The sequence below is a fragment of the Chiloscyllium plagiosum genome, unplaced genomic scaffold (genome assembly GCF_037043375.1).
Source record: "Chiloscyllium plagiosum isolate Xiang-an unplaced genomic scaffold, Cpla_swu_hap1 HiC_scaffold_11, whole genome shotgun sequence".
NCBI classification, from domain to species: domain Eukaryota; kingdom Metazoa; phylum Chordata; class Chondrichthyes; order Orectolobiformes; family Hemiscylliidae; genus Chiloscyllium; species Chiloscyllium plagiosum.
In genome coordinates, this window is record NW_028270149.1 from 19,464,249 (window position 1) to 19,489,993 (window position 25,745).

General features: G+C 40.0%; 2 protein-coding genes across 7 annotated transcripts in view; one reads left to right on the forward strand and one right to left on the reverse strand.

Moving 5' to 3' along the window:
- Positions 1-4,577, forward strand: part of atp1b4 (ATPase Na+/K+ transporting family member beta 4) — a 70,783-nt gene extending 66,206 nt beyond the window's left edge. For all 5 annotated transcript variants that reach the window (XM_043705068.2, XM_043705069.2, XM_043705070.2 and 2 more), the window contains one exon: positions 3,974-4,577. In XM_043705068.2, the coding sequence (XP_043561003.2) occupies positions 3,974-4,135 (162 nt within the window). In that variant the 3' untranslated portion in view covers positions 4,136-4,577. The remainder of the gene's footprint in view (positions 1-3,973) is intronic.
- Positions 4,578-15,407: 10,830 nt separating this feature from the next.
- LOC122557396 (transcription factor Dp-1-like) overlaps positions 15,408-25,745 on the reverse strand; it is a 58,378-nt gene continuing 48,040 nt past the window's right edge. For both annotated transcript variants that reach the window (XM_043705060.2, XM_043705061.2), the window contains 2 exons: positions 21,092-21,176; positions 15,408-18,327 (listed from right to left, as the gene is read on the reverse strand). In XM_043705060.2, the coding sequence (XP_043560995.1) occupies positions 18,156-18,327; positions 21,092-21,176 (257 nt within the window). In that variant the 3' untranslated portion in view covers positions 15,408-18,155. The remainder of the gene's footprint in view (positions 18,328-21,091; positions 21,177-25,745) is intronic.

A 25,745-nucleotide genomic window follows, 5' to 3' on the forward strand; every position in this document is an offset into this window, starting at 1 on the left:
ATAGTGTTCAGGGATGTTTAAGATTAGGTGCCTTAGTCAGGGGTAAATGTAGAGTAATAGTGCAGAAAAATGGGACTGTGTGGCTTACTCTTTGGTGGATCGGTGTGGATTTGTTGGGCCAAATGGTTTTTTACCACACTATGAATTCTATGTATTCTATGAATACGTAATTTTCCTGAATGAGTACAGCTTTACCAACACTCAGAAAGCTCAATGTCAGAGCAACCCCACTTGATTGGCACTCCATCCATTTATTCCATGCTCCAATAACACACCACGGCTGTGGTGTGTACAAGATACTCTGCATTAACTCACCAAGACTCTTTTGAGGGCACTCCCATACACACAGCCTCTACCACCTGAAGTGATAAAGGACAACAAATACATGGAGTGGGCCGAGACAGTGGTAATGTCACAGATTAGTAATCCAGAAACCAAGGCTATTGCTCCAGGCACATGGACTCAAAGCCCACCACTGGTAGCTGGTAGAATTTAAATTAAATTAATAAATCTAATTGTTGTAAACTCTCATCTGGTTAACTAGTGTTCTTCAGAGAAGGCAATTTGCCTTCTGGCTGATGTGTGATTCCAGACACACATCAATGTGACTGACCTGTCCTCTATAATGGCGTTAGCAAATCAATCTGTAACCTCATGGCCCAGCATATTCCCCATTCAACCTTACCATCAAGCCACAGGGTCAACCCTGGTTTAATGGAAAATGCAGGAGGGCATGCTAGGAGTAGCACCAGGCAGACGTGAAGATGAAGCCACCAAACGGGACTACTTGCATGCCAAACAGCATAAGCAGCAAGTGATAGACAGAGCTAAGTGAGTCCACAGCCGATGGATCAGATTTAAGCTCTGCAGTCCTGCCACTTCCAGTCGTGAATAGTGTTGGACAATTAAGCAACTCACTGGAGGAGGAGGCTCCACAAATGTCCCCACCCTCAATGATGGAAGAGCCCAGCACATCAGTGCAAAAGATAAGGCTGAAGCATTTCCAGCCTTCTTTGGCCAGAAGTGCAGAGTGAATGATCCATCTTGGCCTCTTCCAGTGCAGAGTGGGACCATTCGGCGCAGCTGCTTTGGCGTGACCCATTTTGGCGCAGACCCATTTCGGCGCAGAACTGTTTTGTAGTTATTCAGTAGTAGTTATTAAACTACTATTATTAAAATTATTAAGATATATTAAAATAAAACATATTAATATACAAATTATTAAAATAAAATAAAACCCATTAAAATGCCATCAACAATTTTGTATTTGCTTTATTTCTTTCATTTTTATTTTCTTTTTAACATTTTTACTGAAGAGGATAAACATTATTTTTCTTTTTATTGCTTTCATTAATGCTTGTAAGTAAGCCCAAAAAGGAATAAATAAGAGCTGCGCCGAATCGCTCGTGCTGAAATGGATTGCGCCAAATCGGCTGCGCCGAATCGTTCGCACCAAAGTGGCTGCGCCAAATGGTCCTACACCCCTTCCAATGGTCCCAGTATCACAGAGGACAGTCTTCAGCAATTTCAACTCATTCCATGTGATATCAAGAAACGGTTGGAGGCACTGGATACTGCAAAGCAATAGGCCCTGACAATATTGTGGCAATATTACTGAAGACCTCGTGCTCCAGAACTTGCCACTCGCCTAGCCAAGCTGTTCCAGAATAGTTACAACATTAGCATCTACCCAACAATGTGGAAAATTGCCCCCAAGTATGTCCCGTACATAAAAAGCAGGACAAATCCAACCCAGCCAATTACCACCCCATCAGTCTACTCTCGAGCATCAGTAAAGAGATAGAAGGTTTCATAAACAGTGCTATCAAGCAGCACCTGCTCAGCAACAACCTGCTCAGTGACACCCAGGGTTGGGTTCTGCTAGGGCCACTCAGCTCCTGGCTCCTTACAACCTTGGTTCAAACAGACAAAAGTGATGAATTCCAGAGGGATGGGGAGAGTGACAGCTTTTGACATCAAGGCTGCTTTTAACCGAGGGGTGCATCAAAGAGCTGGAGCTAAACTGGAATCAAAAGATATGATGGGGCAAACCTGACATGTAGGAAGATGGTTGTGGTTATTGGAGGTCAGTCATCTGAGCTCCAGGACATCTCTGCAGGCATTCATCAGGGTAGTGTCCTAGGTCCAAACATCTTCAGCTGCTTCATCAATGACCTTCCCTCCATCATAAAGTCAGAAGTGGGAATGTTTGACAATGATTGCACAATGTTGAGCATCATTTGTGACTCCTCAGACACTGAAGCAGTCTATATCCAAATGCAACAAGATCTGGACAATCTCCAGTCCTAGGCTGACAAGTGGCAAGTAACATTTGTGCCACACAAATGCCAGGCCATCACTAATGAGATAAAGGCTTTTGCCCGAAACGTCGATTTTGCCTGTCCTCGGATGCTGCCTGAATTGCTGTGCTCTTCCAGCACCACTGATCCATCACTAATGAGAGACAATCTAACCACCATCCCTTGACATTCAATGGTGTTGCCATCACTGGTAACCCCACTATCACCATCTTGGAAGTTCTCATTGATCAGAGGACTCACTATATAAATACAATGGCTACAAGAGCAGGTCAGAGGCTAGGAATACTGTGGTGAGTAACATACCTCCTGACTCCCAAAAGCCTGTCCACCATCTACAAATAGCAAGTCAGGAGTGTGATGCCCACTTGCCTGGATGAGTGCAGCTTCTTAACACTATCCAGGACAAAGCAGCATGCTTAATTAGCACTACATCCACAAGCATCCACTCCCTCCACTTTGGACACTCAGTAGCAGCAGTGTGCACTATCTACAAGATGCACTGCAGAAATTCACCAAAGATCGTCAGACAGCACCTTCCAAATACATGGCCACTTCCATTTAGAAGGGCAAGGGCAGCAGATATATGGGAATATCACCACCTTCAAATTCCCCTCAAAGCCTCTCGCCATCATGAATTGGAAATATATTGCTGTTCCTTCACTTTCACTGGGTCAAAGCCCTGGAATTCGCTCATTAATGGCTTTGGTGGACTGCAGTGGTTCAAGAAGGCAGCTTACCACCACCTTCTGATGGGCACCTAGGGATGGGCAATAAGTGCTGGCCAGCCAGCAACACCCACATCCCATAAAAATGAATAAATAAAAATAAACTCAGTTCAAGGGTAATTCAGAATGGGTAGTGAATACTACCTTGCTAATGATGTCCATCTGCCATGCAAGTTCCCTCTGAATCCGATACGATGCTGATCTGGAATCATTGCTGGGTCACAATCCTGGAACCTTTTACCTTTTAACTTTTAATAGTACTATGGGTGCACCTACTGCACATGGACTGTAGTTGTGCAAGAAGATAACTCATTATTATACTCTGAAGGGCAATTAGGGATGGGCAATAAACATTGGCCTTGCAAGCAACACTCACATCCAATGAAAGAACAAGAAAAGAAAGTGCAAGGTCACATTTATATTTATAAAGTTAGTAACAGAATCAGGCCTTAAGTGGTGGCATGGTGGCTCAGTGGTTAGCACTGCTGTCTCACAGCACCAGCAACCCGGGTTCGATTCCCGCCTTAGGCAACTATATGTGTGGAGTTTGCACATTCTCTCTGTGTCTCTGTGTGTTTCCTCCCACAATCCAAAGATGTGCAGGTCAGGTGAATTGGCCATAGTGTTAGGTGCATTAGTTTGAGGTAAATATAGTGTAGGGGAATGGGTCTGGTGGGTTACTCTTCAGAGGGGTAGTGTGGACTAGCTGGGCCGAAGGGCCTATTTCCATACTGTAGGGGATCTAATCTTAAGTAATTATTCTACATTCACCACCTTTGATTAAAAACATTTAAATGTATTTTCTAATTTTCTTATTAATTTTATGTATTTCTATTTTAGTGGCAATGGGGATGTCTGGAGTAAAAGTTAGACCTTGGGTTTTTAAGAAACTTTGATGTTTCACTTCTTGATTGTTAATCATTCTAGGTAAATTATTCGATTCCTATAGTGGCCATGCAGTATGAGAATATGAAGAAAAACAGCGCTGTGAGCATTCAATGTAAAGTAAACGGGCCTGGCATCCAAAATGACATCTTTGAAGATCGATTTTCTGGCAGGATTGTTTTCACACTTAATATTCAAGAATAATGTAAAGTGAAAGTTCCTTTGCAAAAGACAATGGTGCAATATCTAATGATTCGATTTCTCTGCTAGGAAAGACTTGTATTAACTAGCATGACTATTCTATCAGTAAGGTTCACAAATTTAGCAGCTTAATCCCTCCCTTCTTAAGTTACTGAATAGCCAAGAGATTCATCTGAAGATAAATTCAGACTTTGTTTGACTTTGGTTTTGGGAGAGGTCACTGATGGAACATATTTCTGTAAAGTTTCCATGATGTCAAATCATTATAACAAAACCAAACAATTGTCAAATGATAAAAGGTTAAGCTATGTAGTTATTTACACTTGGATGTAATTATTATGGTCTTACTTTGCAGAGATCTTTCGGACATTAATTATCCAATGTCTTAATTTTGCCAGAAATGTCTATTTTCTGCACAGAGAGGGAAATAAAAGTTTTATATTGATGTGTGGTTTTATGAGTTTTTTTCTCTGGGCATGCCTACTGTGAACTGAATAAAAGATATCAGTGTCTCATTAGACTCAATATCAAAGATCTCAAGATCAAACACTGTTCAAGAATACCAAGGTTGGGTAAATTACTTTGGTGTCCATCCATGCAAAACTGTAAGTCTCATAGAACATCACAAATGACTGAAAAATGTTATAAAGAGGTTGTATTTGCAAAAGGTTTGCAGCATCCTCTGCAAAGTGTTCCACACCCCAGGTCCTGTAGAATGGTGGTCTGCTTCATTGCCTTCAGTGGCGTTGTGGGTTTGGTCTGAGATTCAAATGGCCGGGATCGGCAGCATCTTTGGTGAAGAGGTGTGTTTGGCCCAGGATTCCAACGGCCCAGGATTCCTTGAGGCGGTTTCTGCAGCATCTCTGGTGGTATGGTGGTCCTGTTCAGGATTCCAATGGCCTGAGATTTGATGGTTTTCTGCAGCAGTGGAGAATGTGGTCTTTGTCTTTTTCTTAACCTTGGGAATCCTTGAGCCACGAATTGAACAAAGGTGTTCTTTGTCTTTTTCTATATATGGTTTCTGTCATTAATAAAGGTGCTGGAGTACGGCGACTTAAACACTTTTCACTGTTTTATTTGTAAAAATACAAGTGATAATAGATTACTATTCTATTCCCTTCTACTACTGTACATGGATAAATTACAGCCTGCCCTCTTGTGGTCTATTGTATTATTTCAGCTGTTGCACTGTTGCAGCTTTCTCACAGGCTCATGCAACAGAAATTATACTTATCGAACAATTTTAAAAGAAAAAATATATTGCAAAGACTATCTTTTAAAATTTGTTTTGTTTGATTGTAGACAGAAATGAGAAAAGGACTGTTTTAAAAACCAAGGACTGTGGAAAGGACTACTGCACTTCATTAGAAACAGGTCATCAACACTCATTATATAAGTTCTGTTTACACTGCTGTTTGCTCAAACCGTGGCAAGATGTTTACTGCAGATGAACTGAAAGCGGGGGATGTGTATGATGGGAGGTTCGGCTAGCAAGAAGCGGCTGATTGAGCTTGGTGACCAGTAGAAGCCAAAGGCCTTATGCCTGCCAATAACTATGGAACTGGCTCAGAGGCAGCTAAACAGCTTGTGGATATGGATGTTTGATCAGAAGCTAAAGTTAAAAACCATACAACACCAGGTTATGGCACAACAGGTTTATTTGGAATCACTAGCTTTCGGAATGCTGCTCCTTCATCAGATGGATGTGGAGCAGGACAATAAGACACAGAACTCATAGCAACAATAAATTCTGTGTCTTATAGTCCTATTCCACAACTACCTGATGAAGGAGCAGCACCCCGAAAGCTAGTGCTTCCAAATAAACCTGTTGGACTATAACCTGGTGTTGTGTGATTTTTACCTTTGTCCACGCCAGTCCAACAACAGCACCTCTGCATCATGATGAGAAGCCAACAGAATTCTGGAAGGGATGAAGTGGTCCTTTCCTCTGCAGTAGAAAAAAACTGAAATAAGGAGGAAAGTCTGTTTACTTCTTCCCATCATTTTGTGTAAACTGTGGCTTTTTACCAATAAGTCAGAGACTTATTGTGACTAAATGTGAACCAGTAAGCCTATGCCTCCTATAAGCAAGTGGAAATAGCTGGAAAGGTGGATTGAGGAGCAGTAGGTCCTGACGGACTAAAAGGATCATCTCAGTGAACAGGAATTATTGAATAGCCTTTCCAGTCTTTCCTACTGCCCACAACACCCACACTTTCTTTTTATCTATTTATGTCTGCCTGAGGGAGGAATTGTGTGAGGAGGATTTGGGTATTAAATAGTAGTGTTATATGTCAATGCTTCATAATTGTTTACCTGTACAGGTGGTCCCCGGATTTGCAAATGTGCTCTGGGTCTGTCCATAAGCTGATTTGTTTACCAGTTGGAATACAATGCAGGACAATGAAAAGCAGTCAGTCATAAGTACAAGAAATATCCGTATGTCAGATCTTTAAAGATTAATACCATGTATGGGATCATGATGGCAAGTACGAGCATTCATACGTTGGATATTCATAAAGCAGGAAACTCCATAGCTAGAACCTATGAATGTGAAATTACTGTTAAGTACAGAAACCTGGTCTGTGCTTTCTGTTAACCAGGGTCTTAAAGATCGTGAAATTTGGGAACTTTCATAAAATCTTTATCTTTCATGATGGCTCCAGAAACAGTAGGGCTTGACTTTCACCATGCTTTTCTGTTGAGGCAAGTTGTATATAAAAGCCAACCATTGCCTGCTGATCCTGCTGACCCTGAAAAACCTGACCTATTTATTGACAATGGAAGTATTTACAATTAGATATCAAACATTCAAAATATTTAGGAGAAATTGGTCTTCAACTGACGTCAGACATATTTAAGCCATCTCACAAAACCTTGTTTTGTTTTACTAAGTTGGTGGAGGTAATTTGGTCTATCATGCCTGTGCTCACTCTGGCCAGAGCAGTTCACTTAGTGGGTTGATTATGTTTCCCTTTAGCCCAGCAGAGCTTTCCTCAAGCTAATTATCCAATTTTACTTTGAAAGGCACAACTGAATCTGCTTCCATCACACTCTCAGGGCATTCCGTTCCAGATTGTAACTGGTGAAAAAACTTCATCCCATTACTATTGCTCTTTTTTTGTCAATAAGCTGGAATTCCTTTGGTTCTTAATCTTTCTATCAATGGGAAGTTTCTCCTTACCTACTATGTTCGGACCCCCTCGTGAGTTTCAGAACTTCTCCCATAACTCCTCTGAATTCTATCAATGGAGGACAGCCTTATTTCTTCCGTTTGTCTGCACAGCTAACATTAATGCCTACAGTCAATTAAATGCACATTTTCAGCAATCTCTAATGCCTTCACATCCTTTCTAAAGTCTTGTGATTCGAACTTAGGATCCAAGCTCCTTGGATGCTGCCTGGACTGCTGTGCTCTTCCAGCACCACTAATCCAGAATCTCGTTGAGATCAAATCAATGTTTTTTAAAAGGGTCATCATAAGCCTACTAAAACCACTAATAACTCCTCCCCTCAATGCTTATTTGTTCAAGTATATCACGGTCTGCTTCTCTGGTTTCTAGACCTACAGCATCCTTCTCTATTGTGAATACAGATACAAAGTACTCCTTTAAAGCCTCAGTATATAAGACCATAAGACATAGGAGCGGAAGTAAGGCCATTTGGCCCATCGAATATCTTCCTGCTCCAGACACAGATTGTTACTTTGGTCCATAATAGGGTCTACTCTTTCCCTGGTTAATCTCCGAGAATCAGACCATCTCTACATTGCATAAAAAAGCCATTTGGCCAATCAACTCTGTACTGACCCTCCAAAGAGCATCCCACCCAGATCTAGACCCGCTACCCAATCTCTGTAACCCTGCATTTCCCATGGCTAATCCATCCACCCTGCACATCTTTGGACTGTGGGAAGAAAGTAGAGCACCCAGAGGAAACCAGTGCAGACATGAAGAGAATGAGCAAACCCCACATAGACGGTTGCCCAAGGCTAGAATGGGGCAGCAGTACTGATTACTGAGACACAATGCTTATATATTTCTTATATATAAATATACTTATATACTTGTACACAGTACTTCTTGACTCTAATAAAAAGTCTTTGGATTTTCCTTAATGTGACCTGCCAGTGCTTTCTCACATCTTTGCTTTCCTAATTTTTATATTTAGCATAAGAAAGTCCATACTACAATTCTTCAATTTCCATGTGAGTGTACTTCCTACATTAAAGAATGGCGTACTCTTTAAAAGCACCAATGGTTCACAGGTTCACCTAGTTGAAGGCTCTTGGCATGTTTTGGAAGCCAGAGGTACTTGATACAGCCAAAATCAGCAAACCACTTACAAAACTGGATGTAAATTAAGGCACAAATACCTTTGTTTTTGACATGGTTGCTGTTCAGGCTAGAGCGATTATTGCAGAATCAATATCTGATTCAGTCATCAAGAAGTTGAAGCAAGGAATAATAGATGTATTCACAAACGCTGATGCATTCAGTCTGAATAAGGTTCCCATTGACATCTCATTACTGAGACATGCGTCTATACCGGACCTTGCTGGTGGATATAGTCAGTATGAAATTCATCAAATCTTTGCTAAAATGTAGACTCCAAAGATTCAGTTTAGATGTCAGACAATTCCATTTCAAAAAGTTGTCTTCATACAAAAATAAATTTTGTTAAGAAATTAGATTTTCATTCTAATAACCTACACAAGTACAACACGCTGTAGACTTGTTTTGACTAGCTGCTTCCATGAAGGTTGTTCCAATACAATGGCTAACCTGGACGAAATCTTTCTTCTTAGATAATCCCTTAGGATCAAAGATCACTTTCTTCCATTGCTGAATTGTGGGCTTTGAATTGATAAGCCTATGCTCATCTTCCTACCCTGCTATCGGTAAGGCAGGTGTGTTTGAAGAGGATTGTGGTGGGGTGCTCAGAATTTTACACACTCCTTCCACTGTTCACACTTATTCTTCAGCTGAGCCTGTTAGAGATGCACAAAATGGATGGCTCCTTCACAGATATTTCCTCTTCAAATTGGATGACCTTAGGCTAAAGATACCCATGAGTACATGGAACTATTATAATTTTCAGGGAAGATTTTGAAAATTCACAATTCCAAACCATTTTTTGAGCACTTATCATGTGATAAAGGCATATTGAATTTCAGTTGGATTTTCAAACAAAGATTCAGTTGTCATGCAGATAACTGCTTTAGAATCCAGGGTGGCATAGTGGCTCAGTGGTTAGCAATGTTGCCTCAGCGCAAGGGACCCAGGTTAGATTCCAGCCTCGGCTGACTGTCTGTGTGGAGTTTGCACATTCCCCCAGTGTCTGTGTGGGTTTCCTCCTGGTGTTCTGGTTTCCTCCCACAATCCAAAGATGTGCAGGTCAGGTGGATTGACCATGCTAAATTTTCCCAGTTCTGATGAAAAGTAGCTAGAAAGCCAAAATGTCTGTGATTACTTTCAGAGGTTGCTATAATATTCAGTCAGAAGAAACTTGCCTTTATCCAAATCTTTCTTAGAAGAATCGCCCATTGCTTTACCTCAGAGAGATTTAGCAAAGTACTGTAGATCTGAAATAAAAATGGTGCTGGAGAAGCTCAGCTGGTCTGGGAGCATCTGTGAGGAGAGAAAAAGAGTCAACATTTTGAGTCCAAGATGATGACTCTTCAGAATTGAACTTTCTCTCTCCATAGATGCAGCCAGAGCTACTAATTTTCTCCAACATTTCCCAGTTTTTGTTCTATTTTATATGAAACAATGAGTGAAGTACTAAAAGGTCACTGGTCAGCTTCAGACTTTTAGAAAAATCTTTTGGAAGGGTGATGACCTTTGGTGTCATGGTGATAGGCAGGTTCGTTCTCACCGAGAAAATCAAGAACAGCTTCCAAATTGGTTCTTTGATACAGATGGCTTAGATGGAGATGAGAGAACAGAGGGCTATACACATGTACTTATTGTAGCAGTTACAATAGCATCTGCCTTGAAGAATGGATGCAGACCACATGCTTAAGGTCTTAGTATGCCAGCTGTAAAATGCCATCATTTTAGTTTCAAATGCAAAATTGTGCACTTTTAAAGCTAAATGGTCAAGAAATTTTGTTTATGTAATGAATGAAATTGCAAAGTGTACAAGACAGCTGATAAATAGTCTTGTGGACCTTCATGTCTTCAATGTCCCTCACACTATCAGCACGCTTCATGATTAAGTCCTTCACCCTTGGACAACTGTGTACTTCTGAATTAGAGTCAGAGTCCTACAGCATGGAGACAGGCCCTTTGGTCCAAACTGATCCATGCTGACCAAGGTATCTATCCATGCTAACCTCATTTTCCTGCACTTGGCCCATATCTTTCTAAACCTTTCCTATCCATGTATTTGTCCAAATGCCTTTTAAATGTACCCATTCCAACCAACTGCGCCACAAGCATGGTGTTGATAGCACTGAATCTTTGTAAAGTCAGCAAGTCAGCAACTTCTGCTTCCAGCCCATATATGTCATGCTAAGTTCCTCAGTTCCACCTCCACAAACAGCTGTATCATTCCTGCAGCTGTCATGGTGCATATTTCTAATCATGAGTTAATCTGGAAGAGATACTTGCGAGCAGTTACTGAAGGAGGTGACAGTCAGGGCATTGCTGAGATACATAACTACTTCAGTTGCCACTCTGATGTTTAACACCAAACTGTCCTTCTTTGGCAAATGTGGCACCTGCCTTCACTCTCTCCAAACCTCTGGCACATGGAGGAAACATGGAGAATTACGGGTAGCTTTATATCTCAATATCCTTAACAATCCAGGATGTCAGTCACTTGGATTAGTTGACCTATCCATTTCAAACACTGCCAGCCATTCTAGTTCTGCAGATCAATTAGGGCAGTATTCATTATTTATGCTAACTTTGATTCAGTCAGAAGTGTCTCAACACCAGGTTATAGCCTTTGATTCAATTCTATCAGACTCGTCTTCCTTAGATTCAAATCACTCATTATGAACTCCAACCTTGCTTGCACTTCTAACATTATCCAATTTGATCTTAATTGGATCCATTGCACCAGTTACCAGACACTCTTGTGTTAAACAAATAACAGCACAGGAAGAGGCCCTTCAGCCCAAGACTGCACGGACACATGATGTTTTTCTAACTTTACGAACCAGGCCATGTATATTCTCCTCCAAATCATTTATATACCACAAACAGTAGGGGTCCTAGCACTGATCTCTGCAGAACAGCACTGCTCACAGATCTTCTTCCATTCAGAGAAACACCTCTACTGCTACTCTGTCTTCTATAATTAAGCCAGTTCTGTAACAATCCAACCAGCTCACTGTGATTGACCTTCTGAATCAGCCTGCCAAAAGAGAGACCTTGTTAAAGGTCTGGCCAAAGTCTACATAGACAAAATCTACTGCCCTACCCTCTACTAGCTTGTCACTTTCTCAAAACACTGAATCAAGTTTGAGACAAAATAATCAGTACACAAAGCCATGCTGCCCATCAAGAGTTCATATTTTTCCAAATGTGAGTAAATCCTAAGAATTTTCTCCAAACTTACACAAACCATACCCACACATCAAACTCCGATCTCTCACTCCTGCTCTCTATTCCTAGTAGACTAACTACAAAAAGTACTTTATCTCTCTCCACACCTGTCTGCAAACCTGGTTCCCCAACAGCCAAGCCTGCATCACTTTTTGAGTTGTGACATCACCTCCAGAGCTCTGCTCTAGTTTCAGCTTCATGTTCACTCCTGACTAACCCTGTTCCTCAGCTATTTATCCTGCCACTGCAGTTCACTTTCCTTTGCTCTGTTTCTGCTGCTCCGACTGGCCTCCTTTGTTCATGAGATTTGGGCATCACTGACTGTACTAGCATTCACCGTCAATCCTTTATTTCCCTTGAATAGAGTGGCAGAGGGCAGTTAAGGGTCAAGCACATTGCTGTAGGTTTAGTCATTTGGCCAGACCAATGGAGAGTGGCAGATTTTCTTCTCTAAAGGGTATACCAGATTTGTTTGCATGACATTCAACAACGATTACAGCATTTAATCTCAAATTTTTCGAAGTTGAATTCAAAATTGAATCTGACATGGTGAGATTTGAACCAATGTCCCCAAAATACTACTTTAGGACTCTGAATTACAGGTCTAGTGACATTACCACAAGCTCACCCTTTACAAGTTAGTAAATGATTTTTGGGTTCCCTTTTACGTTGACTGCCATTTCATTCTCATTCTTTCATTGCCCATTTGGTTTCCCTCTCAAACTTATTGTAATGAACTTGGTTTTCATTAGAATTAACCTGACATATAGCATACTTTTATTGTTTTATCAAATTCTGTCTCCAAACTTCCATGACCTTGTTGGAATGCATCAACTCTTTACTGTGAAGCATCTCTTTTGTAAAAATTACCTAATGTTCTGTTCTCCTTCGTGGATCTTTGTATCCAGTTAGGATAAAACCATTCTCATCCCATCAAAAGTTAGAATACACTTTACTAGATTCCCTCCCACCCAACTTCTGCTGTGTAAATAGTCAACATGGTTTGAGAAGTCAGGACGCGAGTTATCACAGAATCCCGAACCTCTAGTCACGTAGCCATAGTATGTATAGAGTTCGTCTATGAGTAAACAATAAACCCCCAAGCTGTTGATGGCCAGAGATACAGCAATGTAGTGCCCTTGATGTTCAAGGATAAAATACATTTTATTTTTGGTCTTGGTTGACAGCACACAGATGCAAGGACATGGAATTGTCCAGTGGCAAATAACATCTTTTATGGTGTCAAATCAACACAGCCTTCAGAACCTAGTGAGTTGTGACTAGGACTATACAGTGATTTTGTTGAATGCAGTCAAGTCAGAAATAGAAATGGAAGGCAGGTAATTTATGAAGTAGCTCAAGATAGTTGGACCTAGGACACTACCTTGAGCAATTACTGCAGCAATGTCCAAGGTGAGATTGAGATTCATTATTGTTAATTACGAAGCCTTGTGTCTTGCAAGTATTGGAAATGCTGCATAGAACTACTATCAATATGAAGTAATTTAAGTATTATAATTAAACCTTTCAATTAAATTATCTTTGATTTTAGCACTCCCTCAGACATCTAATCAGAAACACAACAGAATTTAGTGAAGTTTGTCAGAATGAGAAATGTGGCAAATGGGGTGAGTTTCAACTCAAACAAGCCTTCATCAACTCTTTCCATACTACTATGCATCAGCATGAACATCACTAACCTTGCTGTATTTTATTTTTAAAAAAGACGACAGAAATTTCTAAACAATGTTCTTGGCTTGGACTAAAAAAAACCATAAGAAGTGCAGATGCAGAAAATCAGAAATAAAAACAGAAGTCATCAGAAAAGTTCAGGTCTGGCAGCATCTGTGAAATCAAAGTTAGGTTTCTAGTCGGGTGACCAATTTTGAGGAAAGGTCACCAGATTTTTAACACTGACTTTTAGATTTCCAGCAACTTCCATATTCCCAAAGATGTTCTATAGGGTGAACTGGCCGCTGTCACAATCTGTTGAATGGCTATAGCTCTGTTGCAAGAACACCTGTAAGCAAGCTTACTGCTAAGAGGGATATCTGAAGAGACGAGGACAATTGAACACTCAGCTGGTTATCAGGGTCCAAGAAAAACAGAATCTTTTATCTTTTTAACCTACTGTTCTCTTATTCTGTGGCAGAGACTTTCATGCTAGAAACAGAAAATGCAGTCAAGCATTTATGGAGATCAAAACAGTTAATCTTTTAGTTCAGTGACCTTCCAACAACATTTTCATAATTATCCCATATTCATTTTATTTCATGAATACAAGAGCATAGTTACAAATTTCCAATATCTTCATTTGCTTTCAAGTCCAGGTTACCTTGATGTGGATTTATTTTGCAATAGTAGGATCATGTTCCTTTAAAAGCATTATGTGCTCACTAGAACTTTACACATCCCACTAAACAATCAGTTCACATGGGGAACAACATTTGTTAGCTGATGCTTTTTGCCGAATTTTATGAATGGACTTACAATTATGGATGTCAAACTGTTAGACATTACCAGCGTTTAGGTGCCCCTGAGCATCATTGTACATTGATATCTGGTGTGATAAAATAATTATTCAGATTGCAGTTCATTCTGGTGATCAATTACCAAAAGCACATACAACAATTTACAAACTCCTTCACTACTATTGTAACAGAAAATTTTCCTTAGCTAGATTTTAATGATCCTTTACCCCAATGTCCAATCATCTGTACTGATTAATGGATCGATTGCATTGAGCAGCAACCAGTTTTCCAAGACACCAAGGTGGCAAAATCTTATCTCAACTGTTTCTGCAGTAAGAACAAGTCAGATCTGAGGCTTTTGATACTGTGTGGTTAGTACGTGGAACCTAAATGGGCTTCCAGTTACACTTGTGAATTGTTTTCTTGGTAACAAATATTAATAAGATTTTTGTTTTGAAAGATCGTGGATACCAAAAACCATCCAATCAACCTCTCCTTCAATGCTGTCTTCATACAGAAATCAAAAAGGGTTAAAATACAACTAACAGATTTAGCCAACACAATGTGCTGAATTTTCATCCAACATTTAACATCAGTTGAAATTGAAAACTGGGGTGAAATTTTACTAAGTGCCATTATATTGCTAAACATATCAGAATCAAGGTAGAGATTTAAGTTGCAAAGAAAAAACCTAGGAAATATATTTAGTAGCTAGCAAAATTTAAAAGATAATAAATTCACGGAGAGACACAAGAGATTTATGTTAAGGACTGTTCAGAATCGAGTTGACAACAAGAATAAACCTTTGTAAAGCACAGCATTGACACAGGGTTCAGAAGATATCAGAAAACAAAAAAATCCTGTAATTTCCTCAGATTGAATAGCAAATAACTTCTTGCAACAGATGAGAGAACAAGTCCAATACCAAGTATTAGCTAGTTTATCTGAACCAAAATTGAATGGAACTATAAATAAGATGGACTTTTGTCTCTTTCTTCCTGATCCAATTTTTCTTCCCTCAGCAATAAACAAAAATACAGAATAATTTTGCAAGATTAAAAACACATCCAATACTGACAATTACTGCCATTTGTGTTAAACTTGAGACAATTTGAAAAGTACCAAAATGTGACCAATTACTATAAAAATTACTGCCTAGCAACTGTTCAAAATAACCAAAAATAATAGCAAATTATTACACAAGTACTGAAAACCTTGAATTAAAGGAATAGCATTTTTCAACCAAAGTCAAATATAAGATTACAGTTTTATTTCAAGCTTATAAATTTTAATGAGTGGTGAAACTAAAAACAACATCCTCGTATGTAACAATGTAGACAGAATTATATATTTGAATTACAGATATTAAACTGCAGCATTGAGAAATCAGGTTGTCTCAACATTTCCAATCTCTTCCCCCAACTCTCATTTTGCAACCAAAAAATGTATTTAGGATAGGAAAAGATTATCTGTAACTACATTGTTCGTAATGTGGAAGAAAGATGTTGCATCATTGAAGCACACTATTGCCAACAAAATATACACCTTTGGGATTTCATAAATTTTTTTTAAATATGGTATTTTTTTTTAATATTGCAAATTGCTTTGTTCCAAGTGTGTTTTTAGAGACTTGTCAGTCTTAAATAATTTCTATTCCAGTTATTGCCTTCTCTTTATACTCAAGATGGGTCTACAAATTGACCTAGTGTTTATAGAAAAAACTGCGAACAAGTTTCTGAAAATTTACAAAGCTTCTCAAAAAGATGCTTCAGGAAAAATTCCATAAAATCAATTTAAGAATCAAGATACATGCTTAATTCATTAGATTACCATGGGGCCACAGTTCCTATGCTTTATTCAAACCAAATGCTCAATCACAAACCTGGGAGAGAGAAAGACACACACACACGCACACACGAGCTTAAGTTTTGCTTCAAGTCTGAATCTTCAGCTATTTGATCTTACTGATAATTTTTTTAAAAAAATGCACTGCTTATGAGGATGACGTTTCACCCTATCGTTAGATTAACAAACAGCAAGTAGTGAAGTCAATTTTGTATTGCTCCAAAAAGTGAATGAAACAAACATGAAAAGGAGAGACACAATGAAAAGGTTACAAAGTTGCTGCATCCCATACATTTTCAGGGGACGAAAAGTGTCATGGACAAGAAAGTGTTTTGAATAACAAAACTATACATGAAAACGCTTTTGCTTGTAGTCAACAGGGCAAAAGCAAACTTCTGAGGGATTCTTCACAACTTGATTCTATTTTCTTTACTCTAAATGCATTTAAATAAATCTAAGAAATATCATGCTTGATGGAAAACCTTTTTGCCCCTTTTATCTTTCCAGCTGGCTTTCTGAAGGCACCCATATAACTCGGGAATACAACGATCCAAGTTGTAGACTTTCCCATGTTCAATATTCAAATAATCACCAGGAAGCACGCTTTCACCAGAGATAGGAAATGCCAGCTTTCCACAATGATTTCTTCAGTTCTGGGAAACAATTCAGCAAACTTCAGCAATTAAAATAAATCAACTACGTAGCACATACTGGGCAAGAATGTCTATTGTCTCTAGCAGTTTAGGAAGTCAGCTGTACCTTTAGTCACTGAAGTCAGACCTGCATTAGATGAAAAGTCAGACCTGCATCTCATACCTATGTCCAATTGAAGGAGCAAAGCCTGTTCCCTTTCTGCTTGTAACCTATTAAGAAGTGCAGCTATAAAGTGTTTTACATGCTTTCCTTTCATACTGTTGCACAGCCCACCCTAACCCCGATCCTCCAACAGCATATAGCGGAATTAGCCATACTGAGGAAAAGTGACGCAAATACTCAAATTGAGTGGAGGATCAGAAAGCTAGGTGTTGCTATACTATGAAAGCAATTTCACTCCAAAATAAACCTGTACAGGTAGTAGGCAGAGAAATACCACAGTGTAAAATATTAAGCTTTTAGCTTAGCCGCAGAAAACTAAGCATTTTTATACACGCTGCAAAAAGTTTTAAAATCCCAAGGGTCAGCAAGATTTCTTTAAATTAAAAACGTGTTTAATAAAAACTGTTGATTCCACAACAGGCTTTGTTCAGCATTTATTTGTAGGTGGTTACAAAGATAAGATGGGTAAAAAGATCTGCATCTGATCAGTGAATACACCACTATATTTGTGTTTGAAAATGTGAAGTTAAACTTTAAGAAGTACTTCATACATTACTGCTGTTTCAGAAGCGTACTAAATAGAACTATATGGTGCACTGTGTATTTGACCTAGTACCAGAAATTCTATTACACCAATCACAGATTGCCTTTTACAAAGTTTTCTGGCAGCAGCAAGAAGCTTTAAAATTACATGTAACACTTCAAACAGTTTCTTCTTCTGCACTAGCAAATTTTTAAACTCTTCTTTATTAGTTAGCTCAACTATTTATTCAAAACATCATCTCTGAGCTGATGAGATACATCAAATCACTGACCCATCTGTGACCATTTTCAATGCCTTTTGGTGATCAACAGCACACATGAACTTGTAGCAGGAGGAGATTACAACTCCGTTTCTTTCACCCCTGAAATGGGACATATCTGTAAAGTGCTACACCAGCTCAGCTGAGAATAGCAAAATCACAACATGTAAACATCAGTACCAGGCAGTGAAGCCAGAGATGTTACTGTGATAGTGCCTTAAGATATAATTGAACAAACAGTAGCTTTTTATAGCTGCACTTGGTGCAATTAGAAAACACATTGTAGATCCTCAACAGAGAAGCGAAAACTTCTTTAAAATTTCAACAGTTGCTCATAAATTCAAAAAAGTTCTCTCTACAGTTCTGTATTCAAAGTTTTTGATGTTTAAATTAGAAGAGAATAGAATTAAGTTAAACCCCTCACAAGTCAAAATAACAATTCTTTTAAAGTCTCTGTCTCATGAGACAGTTCTTTTCAGAGATGCCATTTTAAGCAACAGAAAACAGGAAGAAATGCAGAATGATTATTAATTCATTCATATTCCTCTTCATCATCATCATCATCATCTTCAATATAGGACGTAGGAGTCTCCATTCTGGGATCGGAACAATGTGTACCATTGAAACTTCCTTGTGCTTGACTGGTCACTAAGGCCACTTCGGTATCAGTTGGTAAGGCTATTTCATCACTGGCACCAAATGCTCTGAAAGTAAAATAATTTATTAAAATAGATTTTTAATAGAAACGGGGAACACAGTGAAATTAAATGATTTAAAAGGTGTGGAAGGGGTGGGCGGGGAGAAACAGGGAAGCCAAATACAAAACCATTGAAAAAGTAGTTAAAAAAAATGAACAAACAGGTAGGGTCAAGAATCCGCTGAGTACAGCTTAATTCAACTACCTTTATTAATATAGGGCTGTTATTTCAAAGCAACAAATTCTTTTTTGAGGCTGTTACAACTAGCCCATTAAAAGTTAAGTAAATTACTTCTTTTCATATAATCTGGAAAACTAATTTCAAACCAAATAGTATTGAAAAGAAATCATCTTTCAGTCAGAGGAACAAGCCAATATTAGATTTCAATAGATATCACCTCTGACCAGTATATTTGATAGAGTAAACTATTATGTCAGCTCAGTATGTTGCTTTCAAAATTATCAAAAGCATTTTTGTTCAAAAATATTATGAAAAATAGACAACGTATACACACCACTTAAGAATACAGAAATCATATTACAGACAAAAATAATATGCTAAAGACAAGTCAGACAGTGGAATTTCATTAAGCGTGTTAAACATATGCATGGTATGTGGAGATGGTCAAATGAAGAACCAGAGCTACAAATTTAAAAGCATTGTCTAGGAAATTATTCTTTTTTAAACCTTCACTACAATTTTTTTTCAAAGGTACTCTCATCTTCAGCAAATATGGAGGTGAAATCACTCAAGGTTTGCATAAAGATTTGTAGCTCGGATGCTAGTTGTCGTAGTTATGAGTACGTTCACCGAGCTGGGAAATTGCTTTGCAGACATTTCGCCCCCTGTCTAAGGAGCATCTTCAGTGCTTCAGAACCTCCTGTGAAGCGCTGCTGTGCTCTCTCTTCTGGAATTTATTTGGTTCCGTTCCTGCTGCTTCCAGTGGTTCATTGTAATGGATGGTATATTGGGTCTAGGTCTATGTGCTTGTTGATGGCGTTGGTGGATGTGTGCCATGCTTAGAGAAATTGTTTGGCTGTCCTCTGTTTGGCTTGTCCTACGATCATTGTGTTGTGTTGTCCCAGTCGAATATGTGTTCCTTGTTATGGGTGTGTGGCTACTAGGGACAGGTGGCCGTGGCATTTAGTGGCTAGTTGTTGTTTGTGGATGTGGATTGCTAGTTGTTTTCCTGTTTGTCCTACATAGTGTTACGTGCAATCTTTGCATGGAATCCTGTAAATCACGCCTTCACATGATGGGTATAGGGCCTTTGCCCTGGTGAGTTGTCTGAGCGTGGCTGTCGGTTTATCGGCTAACGTGGATCCCAGTGGTTGGAGAAGTCTGGCTGTCAGTTCAGAAATGTTTTTTTGTGTACGGTAGCATGGCTAGTTAGTTAGGTTGTGGTATGTCCTCAGCGTGTTGTTTGTTAGGCACCTGTGAATTAAGTTGCGGGGAGATCTGTTCTTGGCGAAGACTGTAGAGGCGTTCTTCTTCTTCCCTTTGTAGGTCAGAAGTGCTGTAGTGTTGTAGCCCTTTTGAACAGGGTCCTAATGCAGCTTCTCTTGTGTGTTCAGGACCTGATCGGTGTGTGGCTTTCCTGTACACTTTCGTGGTGCATTCATCATTCTGTGTTCTTTCTACCATCACATCTAGGAATGGGAGTTGAATGTTGGTTTTCTCCTCTCTCGTAAATCTGATCCCTGTGAACATGGTGTCGATAATCCAGTGTGTGCTCTCGATCTCTGTTCTCTTAACGATAACAAAAGCGTCATCCATGTATCTGATCCAGAGTTTGGGCTGAATTTGAGAGAGGGCTGTTTGTTCCAGCCTTTGCATCGCTGCTTCTGCTATGAGCCCAGAAATGTGTGAGCCCGTAGATGTTTTATTGATCTGTTCGTATATTTATTTGTTAAATGTGAAGTGTGTCATCAAGTACTGGTTTAGTAGTTTGTGAAGTTTACACGATGCTCACTGGGATCAGATTTACGAGAGGAGGAGCAAACCAACAGTCAACTCCCATTCCTAGATGGGATCGTAGAAAGAGTACAGAATGGTGAATGCACCACAAAAGTGTACAGGTAAGCCACACACACCAACCAGGTCCTGAACTACAATAGCAACCACCCAAACACACACAAGAGAAGCTGCATTAGGACCCTGTTCAAAAGGGTTACAACACTCTGCAGCACTCCCGACCTATGAAGGGAAGAAGAACCTCTACAGAGTCTTCACTAAGAAGAGACCTTCCTGCAAATTCATCCACAGATGTCTAACAGACCAACAACACGATGAGGACATGACACAACCCGAGGACAGGCAGACAACTAGCAGTCCCATCCACGAACACCAACTAGCCACTAAATGCCACGACCAGCTGTCTCTAGTACCCACACACACATGACAAGGACCACAAATTTGACTGGGGACAATAATGATCACAGGATAAGCCAAACAGAGGACAACTAGAGAAATTCTCAAAGTATGGCACTCATCTACAGGCTCTATCAACAAGCATGTTGACCTAGATCCAATATACCAGACGCTACAACAAATAACCGGAACCGGCAACCAGAAGCAGCAGGAACGCAACCAAATAAATTCCAGAAGACACAGTACAACAGCGCTTCACAGATGTCACCGAGGCAGGGGACGAAATGCCTGCATATCAACTTCCCAGCTTGGTGAACATACCCACAACTATGAAGTCACTCAGTTGTACATAATCAATTTTGAAAACATTAGGAAATGCAAGTAGTTCCCACAGACTTACCTGCTAGATTGGAAGCTTGTTGAAGATGTAGATGCTGCTACTGAACTTGGGCCTGAGTTAACATTTTGCACTACTTTAGCCATTTCTGAATAATAACAAAGGAAAATTAGAACTTTAAAAAATTACAAAAGAATATTGGTGAACTAAGTGAATGGGCAAAATTATGGCAAATGTATGAATAAGCAAGTGAAAAGTTATCCATTTGAGGGAAAACAGTTGGATCAGGGTTCTTTTTAGATGACATGAGGTTAAATATAATGTATGTCCAAAAAGGCTTGGGTGTTCAAGTGCTTAGATCTTTAAAATGCCACAAGCAAGTGTAGAAAATAACAAGGAATTGAATGCTGGTCTTTATATCTGGAGGACTGAATTACAAGTCCACAAAAATTATGCTGTACAAAACACAGTGGTTAGACCCCACTTGCAGCACTGAGAGCAAATCTGGGCACCACACCTCAGGAAGGATATATTGGTCTTGGAGGGAGTACAATGTTGGTTCATAAGAATGATACCTGGACTTCAGAGATTAGGTAATGAGGAGAGGTTCTACAAATTAGACCTGTTTTCTTTACAATTTAGAAGGTCAAGGGGTGATCTGATCAAGGTTTTCTAGATATTAACAGAAAAAGACAAGATAGACAAAGGTAAATCATTTTCACTGGTTGAAGGTTTTACAACTAGGAGGCATAGTCTGAGAAGTGGGCCAGAGATGTTAAGAAGCACTTCACACACAAAAGGTGGTAGAGCTTGGTTTGAAACACCTTTTCAGTTATTAGTTTGTTAAGCAAAGGTTTCAGGGATATGAGTTACAAATCAGTCATGAGCACACTGAATGATAAAACAGGTTCAAGGGGCTGAATGAGGTAAAAACAATGACTGCAGATGCTGGAAACCAGATTCTGGATCAGTGGTGCTGGAAGAGCACAGCAATTCAGGCAGCATCCGAGGAGCTTCGAAATCGACGTTTCGGGCAAAAGCCCTTCATCAGGAAAAAAGGGCTTTTGCCTGAAACGTCGATTTCGAAGCTCCTCGGATGCTGCCTGAATTGCTGTGCTCTTCCAGCACCACTGATCCAGAATCAAGGGGCCGAATGGCCTACTGCTGTTCCTCTGCTCTATTGCTATCATAAAACAAAATTCTTGACAACCAGAAGGTATATCAAAAGTTCAGTTAAATACTTGAGTAATATGGGAGTTGAGGGTTTCAGTTATAAGGAGAGGCTGAATAAGCCGGGAACTTTTTTCCAGTGGAATATGGGAGGTTGAGGGGTGACCTTTGAGGTTTATAAACTCATGAGGGGCATAGATATGGTGAATCGCAAAGGGTGGGGGAGTTCAAAAATTAGAAAGCGTAATTTTAAGGTGAGAGGAGCAAGATTTAAAAGGGACCCGAGGGGCAACTTTTTCCACACAAAGTAGTTCGTCTATGGAACGACCTACCAGACTAAGTGGTAAATGCAGATACATTACAAACCTTTAAAAAGACTGGGCCAAATGCTGGCAAAAGGGGACTATTTTAATTTGGGAAACTGGGCCAGCATTGATGAGTTGGATCGAAGAGTCTGTTTCCGTGCTGTATGACTACACTTAATTAGTTATCTATTCTGACGAAGTTAAAAAAAAAATCATGGAACAGTAAATATATATAGCCCAAGTATATTCTATTGCATTAAGACTTTTCTGATAAAATATGGAATTCTGCATTGCTGAACATTGTTGTGTACTTTCTCATCTTCACTGTGCGTCGTGTTATAACCAGGAAGAGCAGACATGCTCCAAAGATTCTCAAAACTGTCATTCTATCACGGCAATTCATAACATCAATGACAGAAAGCTATTCTCCACTTAATACTAAAATGTGGAAATAAATACATAGGCATGGGGTGTGTGTGGGGAGAAGAAAAACACTTCAAAAATCAGTTCATTATAAGCCAATATAATGCCAATTCAAGGTTTGTACTTCCATTGAAACACTGTCCTGACAGTGAACTCAACTAGGAGAAAGTGAGGACTGCAGATGCTGAAGATCAGAACTTAAAAATGTGTTGCTGGAAAAGCGCAGCAGGTCAGGCAGCAAAGGAGCAGGAGGTGAACTCAGCAAAGGCCAAATAACAAGGCCAAATGAAAATATAGAAGTCTGTCCAACTGTCCAGTATGTTGGTAGAAGTTGTCAGATGGTCACCTATGAATACTTGGCTGAGCTCTAAGACCATTTACGTACTTCACTCAGCAAGCAAAGCGTTTTTTTTTGACATATTTATTAAATTGCAAGAAATTATCTTTCTTCACTGTGTTTTTTGAATGGTTGCACAAAGAAGGATGAAGTAGGTAATAGCTTTCAGTCATTGATAGGATTAATGGCTGTAATTGATGTAACACTTTGAGGTTATGAACAGAGCAGTTTTTTTGCCCCCTTTTCCTATAATGTTAGTTTCAGGAGAACTTTAAGGACTTGACATTCACCAAATGCTCTGACTCTGCACAGTGATACTGGGAGTGTGGATACAGAGAATACATGGGGAGAATGGTGAGGGCGCAGGAAATGAGTGGGGTATGGAGGGGTGGGTGAAGATCTCTGGGCCTGACAATCATGATTACAACTGAACTGATGTCCAATAAATGGAGGCAGGCCTTCAACCATTCACACATCTGAGACTTGCTTCCAGAGGTGCAGACCTGACTTCATCCTATACTTGCTTGCCCAGAATAAAATAGGATTGGTGGAGATATCTGGCTGAATGTTAGCCCTAATGTTGCTCAAACAGACTCCCAATTTAATTTCCCTTCTTTAGCAAAGAAGGTTTGTTCTTTCCTTACCCATTCATGAAGGCAGAAAAAGAATTTTCAGTGGTTCGATTATTAGCTTAGTGATGTCAGGGCTTCTATAGCTATATTAGAATGGTATCAGGCATCAAACTCAAACATGCAACAGTCATGCCTTGTGGGTTTACACCTATGCTAGAGCTCCTAGAAACTCTGCTGCAGGAATGCAATTACACATCTCTCCCTGTTTTGAACCCATGGAATCTCCATTGCTGCACCTCAGGTTCAACTTTTAGCCTTCTCTCATTACTTAGTACCCTTCAAAGAACCATCATCCAAGAGCATGCAATGGATTGGCCATTCACTGTTTCCTCCATTTCCAGGTGATACCACAATCTTGGATTGTCAACATTAAAATTGGCACGCTTAAACTTCACCCACACCACACTCTTCACTACCATCAGTACCAGCACTACCATCAATCAACTTCAACACTGACTAGAATAACTTTTCTGGCTGGCCTCAGGTTACACTTAGCGAAGTCAAAGCATTCTAAAATTAATTCTCTCCATCACAACTGAGTTCACACAAGTTCATTACCTCCAAAAATATTTCTCTCTCTCGACTCTGATCTTTCACCTTCTAATATGAAAACTACAATGCATTTGTTTAGTGCTTGGAAATTTTCCTGGTTGAACATCTGTTTTACAACCTCTAACAGGTAGAAATCTTAAAATGTATCGCATTGCATTACACCTGGTCATGGTAAAGTTCTGTGAGTCTTTCATGTTTCCAGAGTTGATTTAAGTTGCTTTTCGCAGCAGAGAGCGCGGGAGCTGGGCGGAAGTTTAGGTGGAGCGCAAAGCCGGTCGGGAAGGTAAGTGATTGCTATTAGAGTGGGTGTGTTCTAAACCCCTGCTCCTACAAAGTAGGGTCTCCCTCCCTCCCTCCTCCTCTAACCTAAATTAAGAGTTCACAAAAAGATGGTCTAAGGAAGTTTGGATCGAAGAGTGAGGCTTCAGCTCAGGAGACTTTGACAAGGAGGTTGAGTGAAGTGATTATGCCACAGTTGAAGAGGATGAAGACATGATTGCCCAGCTGGTTCAGTGAGCTACGTGCTTGATGTGGGAGGTCAACGACTCTGGTGTGTCTGGCTTGTATATGTGTGGAAAGTGTGTGCACATTCAGCTATTGACCGAGCATATTGCAGTGCTGATGAAAGAACTCGAGGACCTTAGGGTCATCCGAGAGAATGAGATCTTTCTGGACAAGACCTTCAGCGAGGTTATTACACCAATCATGCCAGAAGAGAGCAGATGATGAGGAAGGCAGAGAGGAGACAGGTGCAAGAGACCCCGGGAGAAGTACCTGTCAGGAACAAGTTGAAGTTTTTGGAAACAGAAGAGACTGATGACACTGCCAGTTCGCAAGGCGGCCAGGTCTGTCAATCAAACGTTGGTGCAGAGGCAGAGCGGAAGAGTCGGACATCGCACAGAGCTGTGGTAATAGGGGACTCCATCGTAAGAGGAACTGACCGGGGTTTTTGTGGCAGCAGACGGGATTTAAGGATGGTGTGTTGCTTTCCTGGTGCCACGGTGAAAGACATCGCAGACAGAGTGCAGGAAATCCTCAAGGACAAGGGTGAAGAGCAAAGGTGGTGGTACATGTCGGCACAAATGATGTCGGGAAGAAGAGGAGGAACATACTATAGCGGGACTTCGGAGAACTAGGAAGAAGGCTGAAAAGCAGGACGTCCAAGGTAGTTATCTCCGGTTTGCTTCCAGTTCCTTGGGCTGGTGTGGCCAGAAATAGGGAGATAATGGACTTGAACGTGTGGTTGGGGAACTGGTGTAGGAAGCAAGGATTTAAGTTCTTGGATCACTGGGGTATAT